General features: G+C 36.5%; 2 protein-coding genes across 2 annotated transcripts in view; one reads left to right on the forward strand and one right to left on the reverse strand.

Annotated features, from left to right (window-relative positions):
* Positions 1 to 21,109, reverse strand: part of LOC127986179 (60S ribosomal protein L17) — a 232,369-nt gene that overhangs the window by 123,540 nt on the left and 87,720 nt on the right. The gene's annotated exons all lie outside the window — the stretch shown is intronic.
* The window catches only part of LOC127986168 (transmembrane protein 132C-like), a 121,591-nt gene that overhangs the window by 21,876 nt on the left and 78,606 nt on the right, over positions 1 to 21,109 (forward strand). The window contains exon 2 of the mRNA XM_052588415.1: positions 11,065 to 11,971. Within this exon, the coding sequence (XP_052444375.1) occupies positions 11,065 to 11,971 (907 nt within the window). The remainder of the gene's footprint in view (positions 1 to 11,064; positions 11,972 to 21,109) is intronic.

Raw genomic sequence — 21,109 nt, forward strand, 5'->3', positions numbered from 1 at the left:
ATTATCTGGCTGAACTTTTTTGCTGTTACTTACAATGTCTTAGGGGGCCGGGAGAGCTGATAGATATCGCTATACTCTGTGTTGAGTCAAAATGGTGGGGGACATTTTACTCTGGAACAAAGGGAGCCTCATTTCACTGTGGCAGTGTCTGAAAAGATAGCATGTGTCTGAACTTGGAGCAATGCACACAGGAGATGTGGAGTTCATCTCATTTCAGCCACGTGTTCTCCTCTCTCCCTGTCCTTTTTTTTTCTTTGAGTGTTTGCTGTGCTCCTGAGAATGTACTGGTGCTGTGGCTGATTGTTCCGAGCTGTTTGTCTCCTCTGAGTCAGATGCATACATCTTATATATGTGTTTCTGATGATCTGCTCTTTAATGTTGGGGAGAAGTTGTAAATCACAGTAGTCACAGCGCTCTTGATGTGATTTAGCATGGGAGGCATTTGATCTCAAGCCTGTTAAAGAGGAATGCTGTTCTTTTGTTGTTTTTGTGGTTGTTGGTGGTGGTGTTTTCAGATGTTTTTGACAATATTTGAGCAGATGCACTTAGCCTTTGGATTATACTGCTTTCTATTTTGAAACTTGCATATATGTAGGGCTGCATGATAATGTTTAAACTGGATGGGCAATCACAATTTCTTTTGCTAAAAAAATATGGCTAATAATCACAATCACTGTCATTTGAATTTCTTACATGTCAGAATTAATGAATTATTTTACAAAAGCACAAATAAAGAGATTGTCAACTTGCTCTCAGATTAAGGTGCAGCAAACAGCACAAACTCTTGAGCAGAATATCTCAATAGAGGTCACTAAACTCCAAATAACATATGCTTTCTGGTGTTTTTAGATCATCAGCGTTTTTTTTCCATAATGTAGAAAGCGTGTTTGCACAGGAAGGAAGATAAGATTAAATAAACATTTGGGCAGAAAATGTATTGATTAAAGGGAAAAGTACTGATTGGGCAATTTAACCTCTTCTTGTCATCTGGCAACCGCAACTATGAACATTTGTGGAATGGCAAATTAAAATGTAACAATATCAGGATAAATAACTATATAATTAGTGCAGATGATTATACTTAAATTGAGAGGAGCAGGAATCATGGCCGTGATTAAATTACAATATATTATGCAGCAGTACATATATACATAATTTTTTTTTTTTTTTATAATTTGTATATCATTTTTTATTATTTCAAATCATTTGTACTTTTTAGATTTTATAAAAAAATGGAAATTGCATCAAGCAGTCTGCAGTAACTGTAAGATTTTAAAGGTTTTCTTTTGTCCATACAATGAAAGTCAGTGGGGTCCAGTGTAATTTTGACCCCACTTACAGTACCTTCATGATATGGACAAGACTAGTTGAAACATTGATCAAAATATCTTTTGTGATCAACAGAAGGTGTTCAGAGTAAATTATAACACACTTTTTAGGTGTACTGTCTTTTAAAATTTCGCATTATTCATGTAATCCACAGAGCCTCTCACATCATATGTGGACAAAAATGTATTTATTGTGGCCATGAAAAATAATTTGTTGCGTAATTTTATTAATTTGTTCTACATATAAAAAGTTATAGTATAGTATAGTTCTGGCATGTCACATAATTCACTTTAACCAGCCACTTTGCTATAATAACCATATTCAAACAAAGTCATTGTCATTCTTTTCAGTACAAACATACCCTCTTACATGGGTCTAAATGTGAATTTTAAAGAATCATAATTAAAAACCCATAATTACTGACTACTGTTATGAGTATTTGTGGTGGTTATTGCCCTGAGACTCTCAGAGTCATCAATAAACTCTGTTTGCTCTAGTCAAACTCATTTTTCACAGTCTTTGTCTGTTATTTGTCTGACTAAACACTGCAGTGCTCCACTTGTGGGCATTAGAGCTGGAGAAGTATCCAACTACAGCACTGCATACAGTATTTATACACATTTCCAATTGAACGGCCATGCAATTCACTGCAATCCAACCCCTCCTTAGCGAACAAGTTCCTCTGCGTCCTTTTTTACTCTATATATTTGACATCTGGTTTAACATGTTTGCTTCAAGCCAAAAAAAGATGCGTCATGCTTTTGTATACAAAAAGTGTGCAGTATTGTTTGGTTGCTTCTTGGGTGACACGGGTTTGTGAACTTTGAGCTGTGGCAAACACTTTTACAACCCAGAAGCCCTAAAGCCTGGAACTCAGTTCTACAACAATTTAGAACAGTACATTTGATGATTGTCTAGTGTTTTGTCACATTATACTGTTACATGTGGGATATTAAAGCAGCACTATTATGAAACCAGCTGTGCTTCTGACAGGCTACTGAAAAGTGTAGTATAGTTTGTGTCATTGGAACGTGTACTAGTTACTGCCAGCGCCGGATTAAATTCGTATGGATTGAATTTGGATTGAACTTGGCTCTCATGCTGATCGTGATTAAAGCGTTTTCAATTGAACACTCTAAAACCCATGTGGTTTCTTCATCGAGATCAAAAAATGTTCAGTGCAATTAAATGCCATCTTGCCATGCATAAATCTGAGTTGGGGTTTTATTGGCACTAAATATCCACAGTGCATTCTGAATGCATTCAAAGACCTGTCAACAGTGTCGTTTAAGAGATACAGTCTCTCTGCCACATGCTCATGCCCACGAACTGGAGTCTGGCCAACACGGCGGTGAGCTTTCATTATACAAGTGTTTTTATTTATTTATATATTTTGAATGGAACACCATGTCTGATTAATTAGTAGCCATAGTTTTGTGTAATGGCTTTTAACTTTAGAACCTTATGAATTCTAAATTGGGGTTCTGTAGCTATTAGTCCATATGTGTTAGCTTTGAGGACATCTATATGTACGCATTAACATATAGATTTTTTTTTTTTTTGTCAAATAAAATGATCTTTCTTACTCCTTGGAGTACATGATGTCGGACAGATGTTGCATTTTGGTTGAGAATGAAGATTGATTGATGTTGGATTTTGGTTATAAAACCTGAAAACAACAAATATCAATGTCAACTGAAGTCTGTATTGGACATTTAATTAACATTGACATTAGGAAATTCAACTGACATTGAATTTTGGTCACCCGAAGACGCAACTGAAATGTAACCAAAAAGCTTATGACAATGTGTGCCTGCTGGGAGCTTTTCCAGATATCTTTTTTTTTTTTTTTTGTAGCAGTAGTAATATTTTTGTGTAATCAGTTAGCAGTATTAATACCATTATTTTAGTAGGCTGTTATTTAATTATTTATTATTGTTTTAATATTTTATTATAGTTACTCCTTTTTAAAATTTTAATTTCACTACTTTTAGTACCTAATTTTTTAAGTTTTATTTCAGATTTATTTTAGTTTACAAAAACAGTGTTATGAGTTTTAGACTGAACTACACTGGATATTTTGCACACACTGGGGGATTTTGCAAAGGTAGCATAATTTCAGCATCATTAATTTATTTCGTTATAATATATTTGACAATTTAAAATACTTTAATTGGCATATTTACAAAGTTAAGGAAACATAAAGTGGTTTTGTCAGATTTCTTATAAGGCACTGAATAAAGTACCTTTTTAAAGTTCTTTCTTAATATGTATATATATATATATATATATATATATAATTGTCTTTACAAAAGTTTTTTTTTTTTTACTTTTATATATATATATAAAAAGAAATCACGCAGATTGACAGCTACAACAAAAACATATATCATGGATTAACAGCTTTGTAACTCCCCATAAATTATCATTCAGAAATGAATGTGATTTTCAATTCAGGAAACTGACTGTTTTACTTTTTTTAATTGTTCTTAAATATAAGACTTATTTAGAGTCCAAAGGTGACAGATATCTGCGGGGGACTGAATCCTGTGTGACAGCTGTCTTTGAGATGAATGGGAATACTAAAAGAGCGCTTTCTCCAGGTATTTTAGATCTCCTTGCTACATGCTATAGTGTATAGCAATTGCAAGCTGCAAATCACAGTTTTACTCAGCTGTAAACTAAATTCAATTCAATTCAGTTCAATTCAGGTTTATTTGTATTGCGTGGTAGTGTGGTAGAAGACTAGTTAGGTACGCAGGAGCTAAACCATTAAGGGCCTTATAGGTAAGTACTAATATTTTGTAATTGATACAGAACTTAATAGGTAGCTAGTGCCAAGACTGTAAAATTGGGATAATATGACCATATTTCAAATATGATCAAATCCATTGAATATTTACAGAAAGAACAGCCTATTCAATACATCCCGGCCTCTGTTTCAATAAGAAATATTCCAGGAAATAAAAACGCAGTCGTCAAACCATTTCAAGGTTCTGCCAAGCTGTTCCCAGTTGGCACAAATATTAATATTTTCTCTAGTAAAGATGTTGCTTTAAAACTAAGGCTAAATTGAATGTTGTTGGGAGCTATATTTATATATTTTATGGAGTTATGTTTAGCACATCCACAGTCTGTTTATCCATTCTATTTAAGTCAAATAAATAATCATATTTAGGAGCTCTCGCCTGTGTTTATCATGTTTGCTGTTAACTCCAGCCTGCCTAGACTCACTGCCAATAGCCAAACAGAATAAAGCCCTGAAACACCATCAGCTGCCATTGGCTAAATTGGTCATAGTCAATGGATTGTTTCCCTGACAACTATTTGCCTAAAAAGCAAAAACAAAAGCACCATAGGGGGAAAGATAACAAAATATGCAAATTTGAAAGAAGCTCATATATTTTCATGCTGGTTTGTGGTTGTCATTTTTTCATTGTTGAAGGCTTTGGATTCTAATAATCCGAGCCATCACTCATATTTTCATTTGACTTCCTCCCACCAGCCTCTGTTCTCACTTATTTTTCATTTGTCGAGGAGATGTGATCCCCGGAGGTATGACTCTAAATGAGAACGTACCTGCATATCATTACATCATTCTCCAAGTCGTCCTGTTTGACAGGGTGCCTGCTTCCCTTTTAAGCACGCTCTCCTATAATTCATCGATTCTGGGCTCTGTATCAGACTGAATCTGTTAGTCAAGGGCTACAGAATCGAGCTGAGATTGCAAATGCTGGTGATTGGGAGAGAGTTGGAATGGCTAAAAATCTCACCAGACAAACCAATCCTCAAAGCCTGTTACCCTGAAATAAAAAAGTCCAGCTCTCCCAAAGTGCAACAGCAGGAGATGTGGTTAGTATAACAGGTACTCTGAGGTGCTCGAACCAGTGGATTTTCCTCCTTCCCTCATGCCCTGGCAAATCTAGTGAGCCATCAGTCTTCCAGAGCCAATTCCAACGTCTTTTTCAGCCCTCACAGCAGTACACTCAAGCTCAATAAGCAATAGATAGCAATCATGTTATCATAAAAAGCCCACTCTGGACTCAAACGCATCGTTGCTTATGTTTTTGACCTCTTCGGTTTGTTTAGATGTTTCGTAAGGGGCACAGGTTTCCTGTAAGCCTTAGTGCACAATTGCTTATGTTTTATTGAAGTGACGTTGGGCAGATTTGAGAAGATATTTCTGTGGCCAGGCATGACAAATGCAGATCAAGAGTTTCCTGCCATTAGTGGGTCTCTGAAAATTTCTTCATTATCATTATGGAAAATGGTAATGTGTCATGCCTAATTTTTGAATGGGGAAAAGAGGAAAGATGGATTTATAGAATTTCCCAGAAAGCAATAAGGCTGTTCAGTTTTTAGATCGGAAACTTTCTGAATATATTTTTAGAGTCTCGACTGATTTTAAGTAAAATAAGATCTTTAGGAGGTTTAAACATTTTCTTTTACCACTTATGCTACCATTCAGTAGTTTGAGATCTTTAAATTATAGACCTTATTTTACTCATAAATTGAAATCTGCTATTCTAAAAACCTAATTGAAATTCCCGATGGGACCCACGGTGAATCAGCCCTCTGGGTTGGCCTACAAACCGACATCATGACTAAACAGCTATTATTTTTGGAGCTCAATCGAGGCTGATCATAGCCTGATCACAACTAGCAATCGTGCTGATGTCCACAGAGCAATTGAGGTTAATTTACTCTGTATATACAAGCCATGTCAAGTAGCTCTGAAGTGGATGGAGCAATTTTACCTAGTTCTAAAATCAACAACATGTCTTTTTTTTTTTACCTTAATGATGGCGAGGAAAGACTACCTATTCAAATATGTGACAGAAGCTATTTTTTTTTCAATATGTCTGTCAGTGGCATCCTCTCCATAGACTCAGAATCTTTCATTTTTCCCTCTGCTTGCTTCATAACTCCCAACATTTGAAATCAGCTGAATTTTCTCCCTTTGCTCAACAGACTTCTCTCAGACGAGGTTTACATGCTGAGATTCCTACTCCAAAATACTGATGCAATCAATGCGTGTGCTCGATGCCCAGATAGCTGGTGCCTTTTCTGTCTTCCTCTCTGTCTCTGTCTTGTTCTAACTTAGCATGTGATTATGTGTAGTGTGGAGTTACTTCTGAAATGTAATCCAGTACGGACTACAAATTGCATGGCTAAAATTGTAATCAGCAACACAATCTAAACCAAGTTAAATCTTTAGATTATGACTATAATCCATGGGTGGCAATGCATTACAGTGGTTTTACAATGGGTAAGGGTTGATCATATAATAAGAATCTATTTTTTACATTTATTTGATTCCTTAGTGTTTGCTGAACATTCTTTTGTTAAAAGCTGGTAGATAATATGTAATAGCATGTGGTGTATGCCATGCCTCATCTTATTTGATATTGTTAATAAATGTTACGTAATCTAATTTGTCATCATAGCCTACTGTTTTATTGTTGTTGTGCTTTTTAATTAAGAATAACAACGAATCCATCTTTTGTTTTAGTCTTAAAAAGTGAAAGGTGTCGATATATTGTCAAACACAAAGATGACGAATTTGAAATTGAAATTAAAAGTGCTCAAAACTCGGCTTATAACACAGAAAAAACTCCTGTTTAAAATGTTAGCGCAAATAATACTGATGAAAAAGAATGTTGAACACTTTTGTTACCTAATAACTATAAACTATGATAAAAGTTAATCAGCATTCATTGATAAATCTGATGTTGAAGAAAAAAAAAAAATGAGACCAAATTATGTGCTCGTGTGCATGCAACTGAGAAAGTTAGGCGCAAAAGATCGACCAGTGGGAAGAATGAGTCAAGAACCCTGCTAGTTCTGGATAACGATTACGGCTGTGTATTGGCAATAATCTGGCAATACGATATACTATTTACTTTCATTTTCAGCTGATTTGAGTGTTTTTGGTTTAATTTTGTATTCATTTTAATAAAATATGACAATTTTTTTTATCACAATATTCCCCTGTTTTTTGTAAGTTTGTAAGTTGTTTCTGCATAAATGAGGAATGAGACCATTCTTTGCTTCCAAAACCTTTTGACTCTAGGCCTTTATCTGTTAAAAACTTGAAAGTTCATTACATTAAGTATTATTTTTTCACTGTACTGTGTCTGGGACATCCATGTCTGCGCAGTCTAAACACCTCATTTTCTCTCATTTTTTCAAGTGAACTAAGATATGTTTTGTCTTATTGATTATCTTTCTATTAAGTGGCTACCATTGAAAGATGTGTCCTACTTGCTTTCAAGCGCTGGTGTTAACCCCAGGAAGGGAATGATACCTACTCATTTAATGTATGCAGTGTGGGCACTCTGAACTATTACCATTATTAATGTTATCTATCAGCTCAGCAGTTGGCCACTATCCCATGCAGCTCCCACTTCACTTATAATAAGATTATACACGTTTTAATAATGGCAGTTAAGAAAATGGCCCAAGGGCAATCCAATTATGATGCCCAAAAACCTTACTATGTTGACTTTCCCTGAAGGCCAGAATCTGAAGTTGGGACAGTTTCCATGGTAGAGCATAACTTAAATTAGTTAACAGCTCCCAAATCACCACTTACTGTACCATGCGCTTATGTGCCATTGTCAGCATATATTTCAGTTACGCAGAGTCTCGTCTAAGCCATCAAACTCTTACTATATTGATGCAGACAAATCAAGGTAGTGGTGTAGATTCACTAAAAAAAATTCATTGGGTATTCGAAAGAGTTCAGTCTTTAATTCTTTTATCTTCTTCTAACCAGAGTCTGCTTATGAAGAATAATGTAACCATAAAAGAAAACCCTAGGCCTTTTAGAAAATTAGATACCAACTCAAATGAAGAATGATCTCTTCCCACACATTAATCATTAAAAAGAGAGGAAGTTATAAACCTTTTTCATGCTAGAATATTATTGTCTGGTCTGTATCCTAATTAATTACTAAACGAAACACCACCTTTTTTTTAAATGTTTTTTTTAATTATGGAGTAAAACTAGCTGTCATGCAATAACTCAGAATGTTCTTTGAGTAAGAATTAAGCATTTGTAAGGCTGTCTGTTCTCTAAAGAATGATGACAGAAGCTTGAATGTCACTTTTTTTAAATGCATGAATTCACTTCAAATTGCCAAACTATCACAGTCTGGTACAATTGTAAACCTGATTGCTCAGCCAATTGTTATAAGGGCTGTTACATGTTTTTCACTGAGACAACAGTCTTAAAATACTCCGAGCTGTATCAAAATTGTACTCATACACTATCATTTTAACACCAGCAAATTATCTTGGCTCACCTGCTAATTAAGCCTTGAATACAGTTTAAGATGAACATATGCTAATTTTAGAGAAAAAGAGGAGAGCTTCAACTGATCCAGCAGAGATGAAACAGTGTAACACGTTTCCTCTTTTATCACTCAGTTATGAATGGATTTTCAAGTTATTTTAGTTTTTTTTTTCTGCATGCTTAGAGCACCGAGATTTTGATTTCAAAATCTGTTCTTGCATAATGTGTGTGGTTGGCTCTTCTATAGTATACTGATGTGGGTTTGAGCAACATCGCTGTGAAGTGATTAGATAAGTCACTACAAGCTTGCCATCTCACTTGTAATTTTCTCAATTTTCTCTGAGGACAAGGGTAGCATGTATGTTCTGCTACTGACTGCTTATGAAGTCAAAGTGTCTCTTTTTTGTTTGCTCCCTTCCTTCTGCTATATACAGCCACAGTTTCTCTCTCTCTCTCTCTCTCTCTCTCGCTATATATATATATATATATATATATATATATATATATATATATACATACACACACACACACACACACACACACACACACACTGAGCAAAATTATAAATACAACACTTTTGTGCCCAAACCAAAACCACACCTCCACCATGGGCCACTCGATACACAACGTTGACATCATCAAACTGCTCACCCACACAATGCCATACAAACTGTCTGCCATCTGCCCTGTACAGTAAAAACCGGGATTCATCGATTAGAGAACACCTCTCCATGAACTGCAGTCAAGTCGAGACCCCGATGAGGATGACAAGCATGCAGACAAGCTTCCATGAGACGGTTTCTGACGGTTTGTGCAGAAATTCTTTGGTTATGCAAACCGATTGTTGCAGCAGCTATCCAGGTGGCTAGTCTCAGATGATCTTATTTACAGATATGGAGGTCCTGGGCTGGTGTGGTTACACGTTGTCTGCGGTTGTGAGGCCGCTTGGATGTACTACCAAATTTTCTGAAATGCCTTTGGAGACGGCTTATGGTAGAGAAATGAACATTCAATTCACGGGCAACAGCTCTGGTGTAAATTCCTCCAGTAAGCATGCCCGCTCCCTCAAAACTTGCGACATCTGTGACATTGTGTTATGTGCTAAAACTGCACATTTTAGAGTGGCCTTTTATTGTGGCTAGCCTAAGGTACACCTGTGCTTGAATGCTTGAATTTCATGCCAGAATATCATACTATTTTTATTAGCCTGTATCCAATTGATCATGATTTGTTTTTATCTGTTGCCAAAATATTTAATTATCATGTACATTTGTCAAATGTATCTGTATATAATATAATTTATCTATTATCTGCCATAATTTGCTAATCATAGTTGGCCTCAGCTTTAGCATTGTTGTGTGTCCTTTATTTCTTCTTTTTTTAATCGAACTTGTTTTCTTGATTTCATTAAGTTTGAACAAAGGTTCACTAGAAGTTTCACTGTAATTTTCAGTACACATGGTCCACATAATATTTTGGCTAAACATTTTGTTTTAGAGAGAAAAAATTGCTGGTTTACTGCCATATTCCTGTAAAAATGCCCATCTGATTCTTCCAAATGACTAGACTTGTTATATTCTTCTTGTTTCCAAATGAAAGACACAGTGTCTGCGATTCAGTGAATTTTTTCTTTTTTTTAAGAAATGAAAATGTAACTTAAGTTAATCAGTTTGGTGTAGCACCGCATTCAGTGCGCCCTTTGTGCTTTATTTCTCTGATTACTTTTTTCTTTCAAGTCTTTATCTTTCTCTCTCCTTTTTTATTGCTGCCAAAAAGAATAATGTTTTAGTCCCACAGGAAAATAGTCTTTGAGTAAACTTTTTCTCCCACCATTCTTCACTGACACTTTGCATTACTCTTCTCAATATCTGGCTCCCATGAAACAAAACAAACTGATTCCACTATATTAAATCAATATTCATGAGATGATTTGATTTATTATGGGTGATTTACATTAAAATAATAATAAAACAAAATTAATTCAATGTGTAAAAATGCAGTAGAACATATCCCCAGACTCAATCTATATTGCACAGGCAAAACCTTTAAACAAACCCTAAAATACTTCATGTTACACAATGGTATATAAGCATCCTCCTGCTGTGCTGTAGTGTCTGCCTTAAGCACCAATAGCATTTGTCTGCCACCAGCTGTCACAAATCTCCAGCATCTGTTTCTCTCAGACCAGTGTTGTGACGCAAAATCAATGGAGCCTCTTGGGTCCTTCCATCACCCCAAATATCTGTAGTGAACTGCTGGTTGAAGGCATTCAATAAAAGAGTCCAGTTGCCTGGAGATGGGATTTCAGAATGGGGCGGGAGACAAATGACTCTTACTTAAGAGCATAGCATGTAAGAGCATGCAAGTAGCTAGGTCGGGCTTAGAGGTCTGATAGATGGATGAATAATGTCTTTTTTGTCTTCTCTGTTATTTGTCAGTCATCGACAGTCGGATGCTGATGGAAGGACTGCAGAGATTTGGTGCCATCCCAACTTATCTTCCAGTCCGATACCAGGTGCTGAACGCAGAGTCTGCCTTCTTCCTGAAGGAGGCCAACCAGGACATCATGAGGAACTCCAGCCTGCAGGTTCGTACAGAACTTTTCTTCATCCAACAAGCCAGAAAGACGCCGTCGGTCAATGCCAGTTACGGGCCACTGTATGTAGAACAACCTGTGCCTGCGGAGCTTCTGGGCCCGGGACTTTTCAACAACCCCTCATCCACGTCACCATCCTCCACTTCCTCTCCTCTCTTTAGTTTTAACTGGAAAGTGCAGACTTTTATTATTAGTGAGCGAATCCATCCAAGCTGGCCAAAGGTTCAGGTTCTCTTCTATGTTGTGGGCCGGGACTGGGATGACTACAGTGCTGTGGACAAGTTGCCGTGTGTCAGGATGTTTGCCTTCCACGAAACCCAAGAGGTACGGGGCACCTGTCGTCTAAAAGGGGAACTCGGACTGTGCGTGGCTGAACTGGAGCCCCTGCCTAGCTGGTTCAGTCCCCCTAGTGTCATACCAGGTCGACAGAGATCTCCCGAGCTGGTTGAAGGCACTCCCGTGGAGCTGTATTACATGCTACAGTCCACCGACACTGGGGAATGCAGCTCGGAAGACTCCCGCAAGACTAATTCCATCCGCACTGGACAGCTGGGCCCTGCCGGGTACTTCTCAGGGCCCACACCTATGCGCAGGATTGGCAGCGTACGCCTATTCCAACCGCTCTCTGAACTGCGTTTGGACAGTAACTTTGTGGTGATGGTTCCCTCCAGACCCATCAGGCAGAGGGAGACCGTATCAGCCTTCCTAGCAGTCTCTACCCTTTCATCAGTAGAGATCTTCACTTTAAGGTGAGTGACCAACTCTTATAGTACTTTCATAGTGATACTTTATTTAACGGAAAAGAGCAGATCTGACATTTTGATAATTAAACAAAAGTAAATTTGAAAAAATAGTTTTTTGTTGACATTGTGATGACCTATTTTTTTGCCCCCAACTGTTCACCCAGTGCCCAAAATTATTTGCAGCATTGCTAATACTTTACCAGCAAATTCCATGAAAATGAAATAATCAAGAATAAAACTTTTTATTTTTTTTTAGTTTTTGAAAGGTGTATTCAAAATTCACTTGGCTCAAGAACATGCCCACTCAGTTTGAGTAGGCATGCTGTTTCTAAGGTAGGCTGAATAGATAAATTGACAATTTTCTGCATGGCCCTTGAATTTGGATGATTTCATGCTCTCCAAATTCACCGTTGTCAGCACATAGCACGTTTACCATCAGTGCAAGTTTTACTGTGCGATTCCCACAGTCCTGAGGTTTCTGGTAATTTCAAAAGTGTTATATCCAGGCCTCAGAAAGTTTCACAAATTAATAGAATCTGAAAAGGTCATGGAAAATACAAGGAATTTCTATACTACTTTCATTTATTCTAGTCATTCATTTGACTACAAAATACTCTCTGTATAGTAGCTGTGTTCTTTAGAAGACTTTAAAAGCCTTTACTTCACCAGTTATTCTCTACAAATGATTGGAAAAGCCTAGAAATAAATTTTTCAAAAATGTTCCCAAAATGTAGCCTGGATTGTGTTTCCTTATACCTTGTGAAGCTTTGTTCATGGTTTTCAAAGATGAGGACATGTCATTCAACCTGTCCATGTTGACTGGCTTCTACCATGTTGTTTACATCAAAATGCCACAATCACACAGTCTTTGACATCATCAGGTACATTCATAATCTTAAAGGGATAGTTCACCCAAAACACATTTAAAAGTTTACCTTGACATTCATTATGTGAAGTCTACATAGCCCAAAGGCAATTTGTGAGACTACCCTTTCAAAACAATAATTAATTAACTCTCAATTAGTAGATTTAACTCTTAATTAGTATAATGCAACTAAATACAAATTAATTATTAAGAGATGTGCAGACTGCACAAGATGAACTGTTTGAAAGAAATTTCCTAACAACCCAGTGTGCAAAAGTGAGAAAATTCTTTATTGATTCATTGAGTGTTGAGCTCTAATTAGAACAAGCGGATTTGATGAAGCGACTAAAGACATTCTGTGCAAGTGAGTAAATGACCGTGAGAGAAATTAATGTTCATTCCTGTTTGTATTCTCTCACGCCTGATATCTAAACTCTTGGTTTGAGTTATACACTAACAGCCTTGGCCACTATCTCATGCGTGATTAACGGACTTTAAGTGTTCCGGTCTCGATACGATCCAGTTTTGCTCCTCTCTAATTTGTTTGCGAAAAGTGGGTGTCTACTAGAACAACGAATGAAGCTTAGCATGCAGAAATAAAAAGCTCAGAAATTAATTGCCTTTGATGTAGACAGAAATGAAGAAGCTCCTGGCAGATGCGTTGTTTTCGGAAATGTTCTCCAAGGGTGCTCTAACATTAGAAACAGCAGTTTCTAATAGAGTTATCAGGCCAGTTTTAATTAATGCGGAAAGAAAAAGTTTAGTCCTCAATAGCAAGTAAATCTGTGATGTCTTGGGTGACGTAGTGCTTTGGGAAACTGTTCAGTGATGTTGATTTCTCTGTAGTTCCTCCTGTGTTCATAAAGACTGGTGATAAGATCCTATAAAAGGTTTTTTTCTTTTTCTTTTTGCCTTTCTCTACTTGATGCCTTAAAGTCTTTGTGATGGCTCCAAGTCCCCTCAACCCCTGGAGATAGGCACAGCTCTATTCTCAGCTTGGGCTGCGCTCTGGGTTCCAACCAAACAGTTTTTTTAAATAGTGACCAGCTGAGCGCTGCTGATAGGGCTGTTTCTCTAGGGTCCCTGGCTGTTGATGTGTTGTGTAGGTGCTCGAGGGGGAGGGGAGGAGGTTACATTGGGCGGCGGCACATGGTTCAGACCAGTTGTGTCGCTGGCGTTCTTGGAGCCAGATCTCCTCATCTTATCATCAGCCTAGGGATAAAAATGCTCTGTGATCAGCTTTTCCCTGCCTAACACAATCAGGGTAAAACAGAACAGCTCGTGAGAATCGCATCTGACTGTCAGACTTCCTCCAGCACAGTGTTCAATGAAATCACCCTACACTGTAGGACTGAGATTTGACGTTTTTTTTGCATGAAAATCTACAAATAAATGAATATGCTGAAATAGATACATTTAGATAAATATATACATTTTCTTTTTTTTAAATAGATTAAATAATACGTATGATAATTGAGTAAAAGTATTACTCAAATAAAGTTTAACATTTTTAAAATAACATTTCAATTGTATTTATTATAATAGAAATTAAATATTTTAAAGAAGTTCACCCATGCATGTGAAGCTTTTCATTTGTGTTTTCTATTTTCCACTTTCTGGCCTCTTGTGAGAGAAATCACGAAGACGCTCTGAAACAAAGAAGCAGCTATTTTTAAACTAGATTTATAGATTAAATTTTACAGCCGTTCTTTACCATTCCCACCGGCCAATATTTTTCATCTTTCTCTGAGAATAGAACTCATGAATGTAAGATTATAATGTTTATTGGTGATGAACACGCTCTTAAATTTCTCATTTTAATTCTCAGGCCAGTGTCGTGTGTTTGGAGCTTGCACTTCCTTGCTTTTTACCTCATTAGTGGTTTGGAGATCAGTAACATGTAGAGATGGGATTTATACCTGATTCATAATGCAAATGGAAACGCGCTTCCCTCACAAACAAATTAACAACCTCTCAAAAGATAAATAGCCCCTGCTGTATTGTAATTTTGACTAAACAATCTTACAAGTTTCTGCATGTCCCAGTGGAATATATGCTAATGCATGCAAATGAATAATTATTCCTTATGGACCATTTCTTATTTTGCTATAGCCAATATATTTTTCCTTGTCCAATTTTAGTCCAGTTGCATATACACCATTCTGATGAGTACAAATGACCAAAAGCTGATTGGCTCTGTCATTTGACTGGTCCATAAACATGAATCTGCTTGTCTTGAATTTGAAGGTGTGTCAAATAAATCAATGACGGTGAATATAATTATTGCATTTTACTTTAATAGCCTTGTGGTCACATTATTTATTGACTTCCCTTTTGAATAAGCAAACGATTTATGTTTAAACAGGCTGATTTAAAGGCCACCCATAATACATTTTTCACACTTCTACTCAAGTACAGCAATTTTGTAGACCCATTGTCCTTTGGTTAATAATTCAGTCACTTTGATATGGCATACTGTGGGTGGTGAACACATTTATGCATATAATAATTATGTTCTGATATAATATATCCGTTCTAAAAAAATCAAGGTTCTTTTATGTTGTTTATTTGTCTATGTGGTAATTTGCTTTTAGACAAACCATGCACTAATACATTATTCAACACCATTGCTGAGTATTTTCTCCTTAAAACTGTAGTTTCCCAATGACAGTCCCAGAAACGTGGTTTGAAACAGAGCTCAGTTTGCTACGTCACAAAATTAAATAACCAATCACATAAAGGGATATATTCCTGTCATTAGCATATCACTCTCTCTATTTATACAAATGCGGTGTGCACAGAGATCATAGCATAGAGATTACATACAAAATATACGTACCAATTACCAGCATGAAACCAAAAATAAAACAGAGCAAAAAAAGAATGAAGCTGTTTAACGTGAATTTAGCACCGCTAACTTAAATAATAACCCATGGCAACAGTGTTGCATTGCCTGCAGGGCAAATTAAGAATAACAAACTTGTCTGCATTCGACACAATATCGTCAAGTAACTTTAACAACTGTTACAGTATCCAGTGAAGTTGTCTGCTAGTAAAAACATAGTTTCATTATCTGTGGATCAGGAGGCCCTGGCTGGTGTGACTGAGTGGAGGTGGGGCTGATTTGCGTATTCATAGATCCGCATATAGTAAATGAGGCAAGGGTGTAGTAATATTCAATAGTTTAATATTCAAGAGTAAGAGTAATATTCAAGCTATCTTATGGCCTGAGAAAATTATGTTCACAAGAAAAAATTTTTTTAAATATGTAATTTTGATGATTGAAGATGAGTTTTTAAGAGTACATTTTTGACTACAGGGGAACTTTAACGGCAGCAGCGAAAAAGAGGGAGAATGTGAGCACACTGTGGCAGTGCCATCAAAATAAAAATCCCGCCTTGAGCGCATGAGCCAAACAGGAAAACTTATCAGCCAATGCCAATATTTGAAAAATGACCGATATATCTGCCTCGGCGATATTTTGGTCAACTACTAGCTAGGACTACACCCATACTAATATTCTGGCTGATAAAGATAATTATTTTTGTTATGACTGATAGCCAAATTATGCACTATTTTGTCTATGTAAATTAAAAATGAGATGCTAAAAACTAAAATCTGTGAGTAATGTGCAGAGCAGTGAAAATTTTATTTTTATTTTGAGAAATCCTTTTCAAATATTACATTTAACATTGTTTTTAAAGGCATTTATCTCTAAGGGTGTTAGATATTTAACTGTAAAAAAGTCTAATATTGAACAATGCATTAACGGATATGTTCCCGATCTATTGTGCATCCCTATTATAACCTGCTCTTTTCTGTACGATGAACGTCAGTGGTGGCTGCGGATCTCCCAGGCCCTCCATCGCCTTCACTGTACAGACGAATTACGTGTTTGTTCCTGATGTTCCTGAAATGGTGTTTCTCTCATCCACTGTTTGCCTCTATCTGTCTCACAGATGGTCCTGTGCATTTATTTTCAGTGTCCCCTTAGAGCAAGGGCTGTAAATTGGCCTTTTCACCGATGGATTGGAGGCTGCAAGAGCCACAGAACTTGATTAGTTGCCATCACAGTTTACAGAGCGATTACTCCCAATTTCCTTTTGCCCCTCCAGGGTCGCTGGCACGTGTATACTTTGAAGGCACAGACTCTCTTCATCTGGCCATTAATAAGTAATTAGTGATTTGTGCACAGGGGAAACTTATTCGCTCTCAAGCTCTAGTTTGATTTGCTTGCCGCACAGACTCCTTCCACAAAGCAATCAGCGGCTGCCCGCAGCGAATAATCTTAGTGTGCACTTTTCTTGGTAATGATTTTTAATGCATCCCCACCCATGAATTTCTCAACCTTTCAGCACGGTGGCTGTCATTATTTGACTGAAGGCACCGGATGATTCTTTTTCCTTAAATATTATTCACTTTGCCTGTTTTGCACAGACCCGGGGGGTCCTGGGAGAAACGGGTACTTTCGCCTTTCTCTGAAGTGTGGTAGTTTGTTTGGCTGAACCATGATCAGAGTAACATTGAGTGTTGTGGATGGTCAGCGCTGCGCTCAGACGTTTCTCACTTTTCTTCCCCGCAGTTCACAGCAGGCCGCCACTGTCAAGTAAAACCGATTGTTTTCTGACTTTAAGAACCAGACTTATTCCCAGAGAGAAACTGTTGTCCATGATAGAGTTTATATGAAGTTTGCTAGCTTAAACTTGAACTTTGTTGTAACAGAATGCATGTTTTGAATGCATTTTAACACCACTGTTTAAACGTTTGGGGTAGGTAATATTTATTTATTTATTTGATTTTTTTATGTAATTGAAAAAAAAGTATTTTGCTTATCAAGACACAGTGAAAGCAGTAATGTTGTGAAATGTTCTTAGAAATTCTGACTTTTCTGACTTTATTTTTTAATTGAAAGTGTCTTTGCTGAATAAACGTAGTGTGTGTATACAGTATATATGTAGTTTTTTATATATATATATATATATATATATATATATATATATATATATATATATATATATATATATATATATATATAACTGATGCATATATACAAATAGTTAGAATGGTTTGATATTGAATATTTATTGGTTGATATTGGATATTGGTTAAATTAAACACCTTTCAGTCAGTTCCATAAATTACTTATGCATTTTTACATTTCTACTAGACTAAAAATAATTAGATAAAACAGTTTTCACTCAGAAATTGCTTGTCAGTTTCACATAATAATTATGTGGAAATTAATTAGAACTGTGAAGTAACACATTTAATTAAATGGGAAATTTTGAAGTGGAAAGGCTGAAGTAGTATTTTCTTGTAAAACTCCAATAATCTTTGTTTGAAAAAAAAAAAAAAAAAACATAGCATAGCTGTTAGTTTGCTTCAACTGTTTTTTCACATTCTGACACTTTGTATTCTCATTTCACCTTGATTTACAGTTGTATTTTTTTTTTCTTTTTTTGAGTGTGCGTGTAGTTATAGATTTCTAAACTACTTTAATTGGTAGCAGATAAATCTGGGAATATTATGTCAAAGATTCAGATCTGTGTGCAAAGTGAAAAGAGCAACCACTCAGTTACAGCCATTGAAGCAAAGTGAGTTACAACACCTGTCTGCCTCCTGTAATTATCTTTTTGACCACTTGTGGATGGGGAGAACAATTGGAAGTCTTTAATTGTGAAAGATGTTTCCCTAGATGGAGATTGGTGAAGTATGCTTCAAGGCTTGGGAATGACCTCATTCTGGCCATCAACACCACTGAGCCTGGTTGGGAGGTTTGGCCTTTATCTCTCGCTTTAAGCATGTAATTTGGAGCAAAGCCCTCAGAAGCTTCTGGAAGAGTGTGTAGTGGGTGGCTAAGCCTTGATCAGCTCGTGGGGGATCTCTTGTCAGGTCCAGTAATCCCAGAATCATCAGATAACAGGACATGCATTGATGATCTTATGATGGTGTTATCTCTGTGGTTTCAAAAGTGTTAAAAATGACTATTAATACAGCCAGAACAGCATACAGTCCGCCCTACTCACTTTGAAAAAAAAATATATATATCTGTAGACTTTTGTAAAAGACTAAGAAACCCAACTTTGTCTGTGACCGCTGGTCTCTGCAACCTCCACCAGAACTATAATTCTCTGTGAAGAACAGCCAAGAACAAAACAAGCTGGTGTTTCATGCACAAAAACATATATTTTTGCTTCTCACTGTGTCCCTGTTTTTTTTTTTTTCCTCTCTGCTGAATGTCTCCTGGGATTCTTGTCCTGTCAGCTCTATCTACTAACAGGAACCTGTCAGGATTGTACGGTTTTCAGATTACGAGTGAAAAATGATCATTGATAAACCTGGGACAGACTCTCTTAAGGGAATTCACTGATAGCATTGTTTATTTGCACATGTTGTTTGGATTGTTTTAGCACCCAGTTTGCAAGGAATCATGCAAATCAGATAGCGGCACAAACATGGCCAGAAACTTAGCATTGAATGTGATTTGCATGACACGGTTCCAAAGTTTTACTGAGACTATATGGCATTGCTCTACTAATGCAATCCAGAAATCTAAATGAACTCTAAAATGCATGAATAAAAAAATGCATGAAAAAATTTTTTTTCAGTTTTTTTCTTATTCTTACCAAATTTAGAATTTGATAATTTTTTTTATTTTATATAACAGTTCTTTCTGGTCCTCGAATCTGATTGGCTGAGAGCCTTTTGAGGCGTTTGATTTTCCAGTGTTAACAGATCTCCAACTGTTCTACCGTTTGTATCACTTCGCTTGCTGTATTTCTCACAGCCAATGTCATAGCGGACACCCAAATCCACTATAACTTTATGAATTATACTGTTTTTGCGCCATGGAATGTAGTTTTAATAGGTTTTTTAGGTGAGAATGTAAGACTTCAACTATTTGATTTGATAATAAAGATTATGTCTGTTTTAAAACTGTTTTCGAAAATGTGGAAAGTAAGGATCGCTTTCCTCAGCGAATATTCAAACTAATGTTTTGTTGTGAATATGGGATTGAGCTAAAGATTGAACACAGGTAATCACACTGGCTCAGTCTATCTTTCTCACATACTACTTGACTGTGCATATTACAGTCAGCATTTTTAATACAATAAGCTTTTAATGAAGCAACTAAATGTTCCTTCGTTACTAGTTCTAAAGTGACGTTATCGAATTAGTAACAGATGTTTGGGCTCAGCTGTTAAACTGTCAATTTAAGATTTAATTCCGTGGCAGAAGCAAAATTCCGCACAAAAGAGGGTTATTAAATACACTGTATTGTTTTTTCTCCGTTGTTATTTCTCCATTGTCAAAGCCATCGAACTGTTGTATAAACGGAATATCACACTCGCAGCCATGCGATATGGCTATACATCAGTATGGCTGTGATTACTTGTGTGATATTGCTCATTTAAATAAGTTTTCTCTTTTATTTACCTGTCACATGATCCTTCAGAAATCATTGTAATATGTTGATTTGTTGCACAAGTAACATTTATCATTATGTTGTGGTGCGTAATATTTTTGTGTAAACTATGTTCATTTTTTTTCAAGATTCTTTTTTGCATCTAAAATTATTAAAGTGGTGCAGCCGTTTAGTGATTTCACCCCTTTGTTAATCGTTTGCATGGCTCTATTTGTAGATTTTGTTTACATTAAGTGTTTTCTTTATCATAATATTTCAAATATTTACACTGTATCAGCTAGAACATTGGTGCAAAAAAAATGCTCGTTGCCAAACTTTTTCCAATTAGGACTCTTAATAAGCTCTAAAAAATACTCATATCCCAATAGCCTTGAACTGACTCGCACTCCATTTTCCTCAATATGTTAGGCATAGAGTGTTAGATTTATGGTGGTGGTTTCCTGGCCGTAAAATGAGATGCGGCCCGATGTAATCCTTAACAAATGCCGTCCATGTTTAAAGAGCCTCTACACCTCCTGTGCGGTCATGTGGAGCTCCAGTTCACAGCTCGGTGTTAATGAGAAAGATTAATCCTGTGTGTGTGCTGCGATTCATCATGCCTTTTTACCTACGGGCTACACATCAGACCCAACTGTTTTGGACCATTAGATGTGGTCCAATTGGACTCCACTAAAAAAGTCCCACAGACAATAGCGAGCAGTAGTGTATGAAGAAATAAGAGGAGCTCTGGTTTGATGTTTCATGAAAAAGCACTTTAATATTAAGGCACTTCAGAGTGAGTCCCGAAAATATTAAAAGAAGCTGTAATACATCCATGGGCAATTTTAATAGTAATACAGAAGTGTTCATGATT

The sequence above is a fragment of the Carassius gibelio genome, chromosome B21, assembly GCF_023724105.1.
Source record: "Carassius gibelio isolate Cgi1373 ecotype wild population from Czech Republic chromosome B21, carGib1.2-hapl.c, whole genome shotgun sequence".
In the NCBI taxonomy this organism is placed as follows: domain Eukaryota; kingdom Metazoa; phylum Chordata; class Actinopteri; order Cypriniformes; family Cyprinidae; genus Carassius; species Carassius gibelio.